The sequence below is a fragment of the Polypterus senegalus genome, chromosome 3 (assembly GCF_016835505.1).
Source record: "Polypterus senegalus isolate Bchr_013 chromosome 3, ASM1683550v1, whole genome shotgun sequence".
NCBI lineage: Eukaryota > Metazoa > Chordata > Cladistia > Polypteriformes > Polypteridae > Polypterus > Polypterus senegalus.
The window spans coordinates 264,551,066-264,563,274 of NC_053156.1; the positions used below are offsets into that span (position 1 = coordinate 264,551,066).

At 36.0% G+C, this 12,209-nt stretch overlaps 1 protein-coding gene across 1 annotated transcript in view; it reads right to left on the reverse strand.

Annotated features, from left to right (window-relative positions):
• Positions 1–12,209, reverse strand: part of LOC120526665 (dynein heavy chain 6, axonemal-like) — a 234,043-nt gene that overhangs the window by 99,680 nt on the left and 122,154 nt on the right. Inside the window, exons 48-53 of the mRNA XM_039749820.1 lie at positions 10,444–10,611; positions 9,031–9,117; positions 8,226–8,423; positions 6,640–6,801; positions 5,227–5,418; positions 4,936–5,117 (exon numbers count right to left, since the gene is read on the reverse strand). Of these exons, the coding sequence (XP_039605754.1) occupies positions 4,936–5,117; positions 5,227–5,418; positions 6,640–6,801; positions 8,226–8,423; positions 9,031–9,117; positions 10,444–10,611 (989 nt within the window). The remainder of the gene's footprint in view (positions 1–4,935; positions 5,118–5,226; positions 5,419–6,639; positions 6,802–8,225; positions 8,424–9,030; positions 9,118–10,443; positions 10,612–12,209) is intronic.

Consider the following 12,209-nt stretch of genomic DNA (forward strand, 5'->3'; position numbering starts at 1 on the left):
GCATTTAAATGCAGCTCAAGGTGCATTTCACAGATTAATCAACAAAAACAATAAAGATATACCATAGCTATTTGGATATTATCATTATGACAATATACAGTGGTGTGAAAAACTATTTGCCCCCTTCCTGATTTCTTATTCTTTTGCATGTTTGTCACACAAAATGTTTCTGATCATCAAACACATTTAACCATTAGTCAAATATAACACATGTAAACACAAAATGCAGTTTTTAAATGATGGTTTTTATTATTTAGGGAGAAAAAATCCAAACCTACATGGCCCTGTGTGAAAAAGTAATTGCCCCCTGAACCTAATAACTGGTTGGGCCACCCTTAGCAGCAATAACTGCAATCAAGCGTTTGCGATAACTTGCAATGAGTCTTTTACAGCGCTCTGGAGGAATTTTGGCCCACTCATCTTTGCAGAATTGTTGTAATTCAGCTTTATTTGAGGGTTTTCTAGCATGAACCGCCTTTTTAAGGTCATGCCATAGCATCTCAATTGGATTCAGGTCAGGACTTTGACTAGGCCACTCCAAAGTCTTCATTTTGTTTTTCTTCAGCCATTCAGAGGTGGATTTGCTGGTGTGTTTTGGGTCATTGTCCTGTTGCAGCCCCCAAGATCGCTTCAGCTTGAGTTGACGAACAGATGGCGGACATTCTCCTTCAGGATTTTTGGTAGACAGTAGAATTCATGGTTCCATCTATCACAGCAAGCCTTCCAGGTCCTGAAGCAGCAAAACAACCCCAGACCATCACACTACCACCACCATATTTTACTGTTGGTATGATGTTCTTTTTCTGAAATGCTGTGTTCCTTTTACGCCAGATGTAACAGGACATTTGCCTTCCAAAAGTTCAACTTTTGTCTCATCAGTCCACAAGGTATTTTCCCAAAAGTCTTGGCAATCATTGAGATGTTTCTTAGAAAATTGAGACGAGCCCTAATGTTCTTTTTGCTTAACAGTGGTTTGCGTCTTGGAAATCTGCCATGCAGGCCGTTTTGCCCAGTCTCTTTCTTATGGTGGAGTCGTGAACACTGACCTTAATTGAGGCAAGTGAGGCCTGCAGTTCTTTAGACGTTGTCCTGGGGTCTTTGTGACCTCTCGGATGAGTCGTCTCTGCGCTCTTGGGGTAATTTTGATCGGCCGGCCACTCCTGGGAAGGTTCACCACTGTTCCATGTTTTTGCCATTTGTGGATAATGGCTCTCACTGTGGTTTGCTGGAGTCCCAAAGCTTTAGAAATGGCTTTATAACCTTTACCAGACTGATAGATCTCAATTACTTCTGTTCTCATTTGTTCCTGAATTTCTTTGGATCTTGGCATGATGTCTAGCTTTTGAGGTGCTTTTGGTCTACTTCTCTGTGTCAGGCAGCTCCTATTTAAGTGATTTCTTGATTGAAACAGGTGTGGCAGTAATCAGGCCTGGGGGTGGCTACGGAAATTGAACTCAGGTGTGATACTCCACAGTTTTTTAACAAGGGGGCAATTACTTTTTCACAAAAGGCCATGTAGGTTTGGATTTTTTTTCTCCCTAAATAATAAAAACCATCATTTAAAAACTGCATTTTGTGTTTACTTGTGTTATATTTGACTAATGGTTAAATGTGTTTGATTATCAGAAACATTTTGTGTGACAAACATGCAAAAGAATAAGAAATCAGGAAGGGGGCAAATAGTTTTTCACACCACTGTATGTAAGTATACTACATAGAAAAACAACTGGGCATTGTTAAACGTAATTTAATATTAAAGTGCAAAACAAACTTTCACTCTTAACAGAAACATATTGCTTTCTAAGTAAAAGCATTACACATAAAAATGGCAAGAGAATAACCAGATTTACATGTATATATGTATATGCAATATACATCTGCATTTAACTTAGGCATGTGCACATGGCAACACATTAAGTGGAGACAGTTTGGTGTTATTAAATCTAATAAAACAGTCCATAGTACAGTAGTTTCAGTAGATTTAGGATGTAGATGGAGGTCTTGATTACAAAATGTGATAAGTTGACCATCTGACACAGAAGAGATATGCTTGGGGTGATTTCCTTGCTAGAACACAGATCTTCTCCCAGTGTGCAAGTTTCATGCAGGCAGCACAGGCCTTTCTTCCAGGATTTCCCTGTATTTTACTGCACTCATTTTATCCTCTACACTCACTAGCCTTCCAGGGACCACTTCGGAGAAGCATCTCCACAGCATGATGCTACCACCACCATACTTCATGTAATAATGTGCTGTGTACAAACATGATATTTAGTCTAATGACCAAAAGCTCAGTTTTATTCACATAAGGCCACTACATCTTTTTCCAGCTGCCTTCAATCGAGATGTCACATCCGTTTTTTTTTTTAACAGTGGGTTTCTTTTTGCCACTGTTCCATAAAGCTGGGACTGGTAGAACACTGGGCCAATAGTTGTTGTCTGCACTGTCCTTTTATTTTGATCCAATGTGGCTTGTAACTCAGAGAACTTCAGAATCCTCAGAGGTCATTTGGCAGCCTCCCTCACAAAGACTTCTTCATGCACAGTCACTCAGTTTTTGTGTACAGCTTGTTCTAGACCAGGGGTTCTCAATCACAGTCCTGGAGAGCCGCAGTGGCTGCAGGTTTTTGCTCCAACCCAGTTGCTTAATAAAAAGCACTCATTGCTAAAGTAACACTTCTGCTTCACTTTAGTGATTTTGAGCCCTTATTGCTTAATTTTGTCTTAAACAGCTATTTTAATTGCTCATCATTATCAATAACATGCAAAAATATAAGATAGAGTAGCATTTCTCCATTTAGCTTATTTACATTTACACCTGTATGTATTTATCTGCACTATTGGGTTTAATTAAATATTTGGAAGAAAATTGAAGAGAAAAAAGTGAAGGACTGAGAATTACTTGTCCATTTTAGCCTTCAAATCATTTGCATGATAGAAAGGGAAAGAAAATCTAGGATATGAGAATGACCTGACATAGCAGAGTTAATTTAATTTCATAGCTTGTTAGTGCTTTATTGGCAAGAATTGCTTTCTAATTAAGCAACCAGGTCAGAACAAAAACCTGCAGCCACTGCGGCTCTCCAGGACTGGGATTGAGGACCCCTGTTCTAGACAGATTTACAGCTGTCCCATACTCTTCCCATTTCTTATTGACTATTTAAACTGAACTCCAAAGAATATTCAGTTACTTGGAGTGTTCTTTTGTCTTTATTATGTAGATTTGACCACCATACTGGCTTGCCATAAGTTGGCCTTTCCAGATAAGGTGCAATTATACTGTAATCAACTGAAACCCCAGACCAGGGGTGGGCAATGTCAGTCCTGGAGAGCCACAGTGGCTACAGGTTTTCATTCTAACCCAATTGCTTAATTAGAAAACAATCCTTGTCAATCTCAGACCTTATTTAAATTTATGGCCTGTTAGTTTGCAATGTAAAGTTCTGATATCATAGATTTTTTACTTTCCAAGGATATCATCCAAATGATTTGAAGCTTAAAACGGATAATTTTCAGTCTGTCACTGAGTGTTTTATTAAATCAAACAGTGCATGATGAACACACAAAGATGTAAATGGAAACAAGCTAGATGGAGAACTATTGGCTGCTTTGTCATTTTTTACATCCTATTGCTAATAAGGAGCCATTAAACAGTGAATGCAGCTCTTTAAGATTGAAATAAGCAATTAAGGGTGGGGAACCTTAACAAGCGAGACCACTAAAATGAAGTACCAAAATGTCACTTAAGCAGTAAGTGCTTCATCAGCAATAATTGACTTCTCATTACAAAACTGGGTTGGAAGAAAAACCTGCAGCCACTGCGGCTCTCCAGGACCGACGTTGCCCACCCCTGCCCCAGGCTGATCATCTCCATTGAACTAACTGCATGACTTCTGAAACCAACTGGCTGCACCAGTGATGATTTAGGTGTCATATTAATCACGTATTCATCAAAATAAAACACAATTATGTTGTGTTTTATGTTTGTAACTAATTATACCATTTTATACAGATCTGTTTTCACTTTGACATTAAAGTCTTATTCTCTTGATCAATGTCAAAAATGCTGAATTAAACCCATTGTGTATAACAATGAATTGTGAGACCTCCAAGAAGGTGAATGCATTTTTTAAGGCACAGTATATAATCTGAGGGTGCCCTGGGAGGAGGGAGGAAAAATGGTCCATTTGTTAATGAAGTATCCATTTTCCCTCTTAGGAGAGAAGAAAAACACAGTAGGAGAAGAAGCCTGATATTACCTCCAGATCACCCCTAGCTCTGCCCCTTTGGGTTTGGACAGGATAAAAAGATATCAGTAGAATAAGTAGGCACCATTTGACCACTGGCACTGACTGTCTTGGCTAATGTCATTTTAAGAATAAAACATGGCTTACAGCTACAATGCAAACCTCCTCTCACAGGCAGGTTAAGTGATGTGATCAGGACCACATAGTGAGTCAGAGGCAGGCATTGAACCAGGAGCCTTGTGGTTGAGAATTTATTTATACACTATGCCACACGGCCTATGATTAATGAATAAATTATCAATGTTTTGTTACTGTTTTATTTATTTTAAATATGGATATTTGAGCTCGGAGGGGTGAAAGTGAAGGCATCATCTAAGTTAGGTAGTGATTTACTGGGAGATATAAATTGGTAATCACATGTAATATTTGAGTAAATATTGAGACATAAAGAGCTTAAAATGTAAAATCAGCTTAAGTCAGCAATACGTCCTGTACGTGGTATATTCTTACATCAAGAATAGACTCTTAATTCATGCTTCTAATAGAAAACAAAAAATAAAAATAATAACCTGAAGATGAATGAATGTGAAGTCATTCCTTTCTTTGTCATATTTAGCAGGAAACTGTTGTCCACAAAAGTTGGACTTCTTCAACATATCCAAAACCCCAAAGTGGTATGCAGACTAACCTGATGCTTTGAATCTTCATTTTCTCACTGAGTGACATTCTGGAGAATGTATTTATAAGATCTAAATAGCTGCTGGGAGTGATGTAGTAGCGCCTTCTCATTTCCTTCCAGTACTGCTGTGCTATTGATGACACATTTTTGTGGATGTCCACACATACTTCAGCAACACTGTCACGTAATGCCTATTTTTTTTAACGGAATCAAATATTTAGTATCAGATATTTCCAGAAGAGTTTAATGTAAAGATGAGTGCTTTTTATTCAATGAATAAAACAATCAATTATACATTACCTTCATGTTTTCTCCTAAATCCATGGAATTAATATATGTATTTGCAACCTTTAGTAAGGCACTGTTGGTCCATTCACTGTACCAGTCAACCGTGCAGCAGCTGAGCAGTGAGGGGTAAAGTCGACAGCGCTGGCGCAGAGCAGTGCCTGCTGGGCTTGTACACACTACAACATGTAACCTTGTGCGCACTTGCTGTAACAAAAAAAGACCAAATACATTTGTTTAATTATTAATTACTGAAACTCTTCAGAAATGTACCATAAAGAGATTACATTTAGTGCCATCCCAGGTGCTGTGATATTTCTCGACTGTAGTTACAAACAGCTTCAAATGATGCCCTTAAAGTGATTAATATCAACATCAGAAGTGTTCAATTTTTTATTCAGTCACTGAGCAAGACGCCTGACCTTAATAATCAGTAATCAAGTAAAATAACCTTTTTAGACACATATAGCAGGAATGTGCATTCAGGCTTGACGCCCATGTTTATGTGTTTGATAAAAGTGATGGACAAAAATAATGCATCACCATCTGTTACAACTGTCATTTGAGGCCCCATTTTGTGGTTAAAGCTGTTTCTTTGTATTGTTGTTCTGTACTCTTAATGTGGCTTTTCTAAAAGGAGTCTTCATACTCCGTTCAACCTACCTTTCATAAATACATTTCGATGATTTTTTTGTATTGTTGCAATCTGTTTACATACCTTTTATTTATTTGTTTATTTATCAATCTAGTCATAGTATAGAATAGTTCTTTACTAGTCTTGCACTTATTTTGTGTTTTTATATATATGTTGCCCTGTTATTTAGTGCCACTGTATATGGATGGTATGACAATAAAACCACTTGACTTGACTTGACATTTTTCATAAAGTTTCTGCTTGGGCTGTGAACCACATTCTCGGGCTGGGGTAATGGACACAGCTACTGAAGTTTGCTTGTGTCCTTTTGTTCTTCAGTTGAAGGGTTTTAAGGATGTCTCAATCTCAAGTGATTGAACTGCTGTACAAACCTTTATTCTGACAAATAAAGCACCCATGGTGTTTTTTGCATCCAACTACTGCCAGACCTGACTTTTCTTTTTTGACGACATATTTTCTTTGAGGTTTCCCGTAATGGAATACCCAACTAGTGATTTCAGTATTGAAATAGAGACCCTTCAATAAGTCCATGTATTGAACTCCCCGTGCACATCACAACTTTTCAATAATCTTTTTTTTTTCTTAAATAGGATCTAGGTTATTTTAATAATGATAAGTTGAAAATTATAAATGTATATAGTAAACAAATTATTATAGTCAGCAATGAACATTGGCATCAATTATATACAAGGCAAGAGAATACTCCATGTCTGCATATTCATTACAAGGGCACCTTCAATATAAAATGTAGCTCAGTAGTACATAAATCATACTTGTAAAAAGTACATGTAGATCTCTTCCCTGTTTTCTGGAATGTTAGAATCTACCACATTAGATTTAATCTCCAAGGCAATGTTGTCCATCTCTTCATTATCAAAGAGGTCTGGTACTTCACCAGCATTAAGAATACAGCTGAGGTCCTCCAGAAAAGTCTCCTATGGTATAAGGAAACAATAACACAGATTGTCATTTGGTACGTGTCATGTCCAAAGCATATCTGCTCTCCAGTGCTTACCAATGAATCTGCCAGACGGACACATGCTATTGTAAGCAGCACTTTCTATATCTTTAAATAAAAAGAAAGTTGTAACCCACAGCATTTATTTACAGTAGTCTATTATAGGAATATAAAGATCTGCTTTGCCCTCATTCATTGGTCAAGAGTCCTGTTTTCAATTCAAAAACTAAATCCCATTTGAACGCACCTCACTTCATGCATTACTCTGATTTCCTGCAAGTATTTATTTAACAATATTCTGCAAAACATACATGAGCTTTGTTGGTTGTGAGCAAACAAATGGTTGACATTATGTGACATGAATAAATACGTTAATATTGCTTGCTGTTCTTTAGTACTGAAGCCCTGCCAATCTCACACTTTTACCCTGCTTATACAATACAAAAAAAAAAAAATCCAGAAGAAGCAATAATTTTTCTAAAACAACACCTCCACTACCTCAGGTCCACATCCCCTGCCCTGGGTAGTGCTTTGACCCGTTTGTAGTATATGACTGTAGAATCAGCCCACAGGGGCTTGACTGGAGACCATAACTGTACACAGTACTCCAAAATAAGGCCTCAGTAGTCTAATATATCACAGACATAACCTCCCTTGACTAACAGCCTAACAACCTATTAGCCTCCTTGATCGCTTCTGTCCACAGTCTAGATGTAGATAGTAATGAGTCCACTATGAAGTCCTGTTCATTAAGTACACTTTCAAGTTTCAGACCTCCCATTGTGTATTCAAATCTAACATTTCTACGTCTTAAGTGTAAAATCTTACATTCACTTACATTAAATTTCACTTTCACTGTCCAAGCCTGTATGCTGTCCTAGTACCTCTGTAACAGTTCATCTAATTCAAAACTACCTACACTTCCATCTGGTTTGGTGTCATCTGCAAGCTTAACCAGCTTATATTATACATTAAAAAGAGCAGCGGCCGATCCTTGAGGGAAACCACTTTTAATTTAAACTTATCACAAGCCTATGCTTCCCGTGTTTGAGCCAATTTTGTACCCTCCTATACCACTGTACCTGTCCCACTTCTTTTAGTTTGATTGCTAACCTCACATGTGGGACCTTAACAAATGATTTCTGAAAATCAATATGAATCATATCATATGTACCACGGAAATCGAGATAAGAAATAAACACTTGGCTAACACTAGATTAAATAAACACCTTTCGTGTATTTAGGGGTAATTTGCATTTCCTTAATTCTTTACCAATGCTTTTTGCCAGACATGCAAATATTTCATTGTGCCTTATGCAAATGACAACATATTTGAATGTATTCTTGTTTGTGTTGAATAAACATGTGAAATATTAAACATTTAGATTTTTAAACTATTACCTGCACAATGTCTGAATCAGAGATCAACAAGACCGTGTTTGCTCCATGTAGACCACATTGCTTAAAAACCTTTTTGATGTCTTCACGAAAGTCACTATAGCTGTAGTTCTTGGTGATAGCGAGTCTATACAAACTGCATCCAGAAATATGACAAGCTAAAGAAATACACGTTATTTTTCCTGTACCATCCAAGCCAATCTGAAAAACAGTTTCGAAAAACGAGAGGAGTAAATCTTCATACATTTTCTCTGCTATTTTAAATATCTTAAAATAAGACAAGACCATTTCAGAAAATCCCGAATAGCAAATTTTGCATAATGATATTTTAGTCTGAATAGCCAATAGAGCTATCAGCTGATATACTGTGATATATATGTGTAATTTTTGCAGAAAATAAACCAATTATCATTCTTCTAGCACTGTGATGGAGAGGAGCACAGCCTGGGCTTGGTTCCTAACTTATTATAAAAAATAATAATAATTTATAATTATATAATAATAATAGGACAAGCCTGAAATTAACCCAAGACATGTTGCAGTTCAACACAGGGCACAGTCACTCGTTCATTTCAGGGCGATTTGGAGTCACCAATTCACTTCTTCAGAGCTGGCATAAGCATGGAACTTTGCACCCTTGTGCTGATAGAAAGCAAAACTAACCACAGTGCCACCTAAATAGTTATTAATATGTATATATAGTAATTTTAAAAATGGATAGAGAAAAAGTGAGCCTGTTATATTATGTCAATAAAGGTATTACAAATAAAACAGCTTGTGAAACAGTTCACATGTAAGACACCCTTACCGCCATCATATGACCACCTGGTTGTCTGAATATTCTTGCCGTTCTTACAATGTGTTCAACAGCCTCTCTAAAGAAAACAAAGGGAGCCTGAAAAGGGATTAATTTGTATGGTTTAATCACCAGTTTTCTATATTTCAATATAATGTATGATAAACACACAAAATAATTATTGTAGCTTTCATAGTAATTATCTGAATCCAATTTTATATCCATTTATGTATGGAGGAATATGTCAGACAAAACCGAATCATTGAATATGCAAAAAAAATAAATACATTTACTGTGAAAAGTGACAATAAATAAATAAAACCTAAATAAAAACACAGTGATATGTATGCATAAATAATTAAATTTGTCATGAAATGTATGTATTTTGATGCTTATTTCTTCTCTTATGTTTTCTTCTTTCTTCTTTCTTACTACTTATTTTAAAAACACCACAAGCAACATGAAATACATGTTGTCATTTTCACCCATTGACACAAAAGGGCGTATTGATCTGTTCAGTCATTTTGGAGGGCCTGCTTCTTGAGGCTGCAGTCTAGAGCAATCGAGCTATGAGTCACAGGATTGGCAGGGCAAGCTAAGCGCATGCTCAGAGTTGTGGCTGTGTGTGTCTTTGGCAAATATGAGTGTCAGAAAAAAGACTTCATTGTCCTGTCATTAATCCTCCTCTGAAATGCCTGCTGTACAAGTAGCACATGATGGCCGAAGATCTACATGCACTCTACAGGACAGCTGAAAGTAACAGTTTATCAATACACGTTGTATTTCATGTTTTGTGTGGTGTCACTGAAATAAATGAAGAAATAATTAAATAAATGTATAAAAAATATAAAGCAGAATGCATATATTACATGACATATGCAATTATTTATGCTTACCTATTATTTTGTTATTATTTATTTAATAGCACATTTCACAATACAGTTTTTTTTGCTTATTTATTTATTTGTTTATGTATCTGATTTTGTCCTAAATAATTCTCCATATTTACGTAGCTGAAACTACTAAAGCAAAAGGTCAAAAAATTTCTCTTTCTCTTTGAAAAAATATTTTTAGTTTTATTCATATTTCAAATTTTATGGTGCTGTGAAGCCTAACTGATCAGGAGAAGGACATACACTAGAAAGACACACTGATTTAACAATTAAAAAATGTAAAAGCACATACCCAGTAACATCATGGCAAGACAGAAGGATGTATTAACTGAACTGCAAGTTTTCAGAAAACAAAATTACACCATGCAGACAGATTTGGGAGACAGGGTGTTGGGCTAGTATTTCTCAGTATTTCAATTTCACTTAAATGAATTTTACAGTTTGATCAATCATAATTTGTAGATCCATTTGACTTCATCAATTTTAATATTGTACTTTATTAAACTAATATATATATATATTTCTTGATTACCTTTGAGTACCTGAAGCTACTTCTCAACTGGTACTCCTCTAAGAAAGCTGTCAGTTTTTTCTCATCTGGAATGTGTTTATAAATTCTGCTTCCTGAAGGGCTGTTAATGTCTAAAAAGTCTCCAAAGACAACAGATTCTTTCAGAAAAGTTTCAGTTGATGTGGATAACTAGAAAAAATACAAAGATACTGCATATGTACAGAACTCTTTATTATAGCCATATGATGAAAGATTCACAATAATTACTTTAAATATTAGATTAACATTTTTACATATTTTTACTAGTAAATGATTATTATTTTACCTATACAGTATAATGTACAGTATATAGTATATATACATATACACACATATATACATATAAACACATACACACATATAAATAGGGTGGTCCAGATCTAATTATGCAGACAAGCGCAAAGACGATTCTTCATGTTGTCAGTTCGCACACTTCTCAATGGTCCGGGATTTTTCAGGTGATTTTCTATGTAATAAACTTAATAAGTTATAATGTTATGAAAATTGCATAATTAGATCTGGACCACTCTATATATGTGTGTGTATATATCAAGAAACTGATTAAAAAGGCAGATTCATTTATGGAACACATTCTGGACTTCCTGGAGGTAGAAGTGGTGGAGAGATTGAAAACAAAATTGATGGCCTATTATAAACTCTCTTTGTGCCAATACTAACATTGAGGACTTTTAAGCAACAAATTATACAGCCAAAGCATGTCAAGAAACACTACTTGGACTTCTTTATATTGTGGAGTACTGTATTATTTTATATATTATTTAATATTAATTTAAGCTTATAAATAATTGCAAATAGAAAGGCCTGGCAATTATACCAAGAAGGAAAGAAATAATAGAAGCAATGTAGTATGGTACAGTTTTATTTTTATATTTGTGAATCATCTGCTTGTCTATACAGTATGTAAGGTCAGTATGGACTTGTCCTTTAGACTTATGTATGAGGCAGGAAAGTTCTTTACATCATGTATTTACTTACATTAAAGGTTAAAGTCTTGTAACTCTATTTTGTTATCGCTTCGTTCTGTTATAAAAAGTCTTGTACAAGTGACTTGTGGTCTGCGTATAAGAAATTTCATAAATAGTGCATGAATGTACTGATGGACCTGTCAATAGTTATTCACTGACAATACCTACAGAAATGCACCTCTAAAATGATTCACTGTGACTTCTTTCTTATCTGTAGCCAACTCTGATGTTTTCTTTTTTTTTTTTAATAATATTTATGTATGGTTTTTGCTGTTATTTAGTGTAATATTTCTTGTTTCCTTGTTGGGACAAATGAAGTACTATCTAAGAAATATCTATCTATAAATCTATCCATCCATCCATCCAATGGTGAGATGAAATTTTTGGCATTGCTGTATGTGCCGGAGAATTAATAAAAAAAGTTAACTTTCCAGGAAATAATTAAACTTTTCTGTTTAACCTTGAGGTGGGTTATCCCCTCGAGGTTGCTGGATATCATGGCTGGCCTGTACACTGGTACTGTGAGTGCTCTGCAGAGTGGAAGCAGGACCTCTGCGTTTTTCCCAGTTGATTCTGGAGTTCGTCAGGGGTGGTTTCTTCCTTCTACTCTGTTCGATGCTTGTATGGACTGGGTGTTGGGCAAGGTCGTGGGGTCCAGCAGCTGTGTGGCATCTGTTGGTGAAGAAAGATTCACGGATCTTGACTTTGCTGACGATGCTGTGATCTTCGCGGTGTCAATGGAGGCTCTGATCGGGGTGCTCG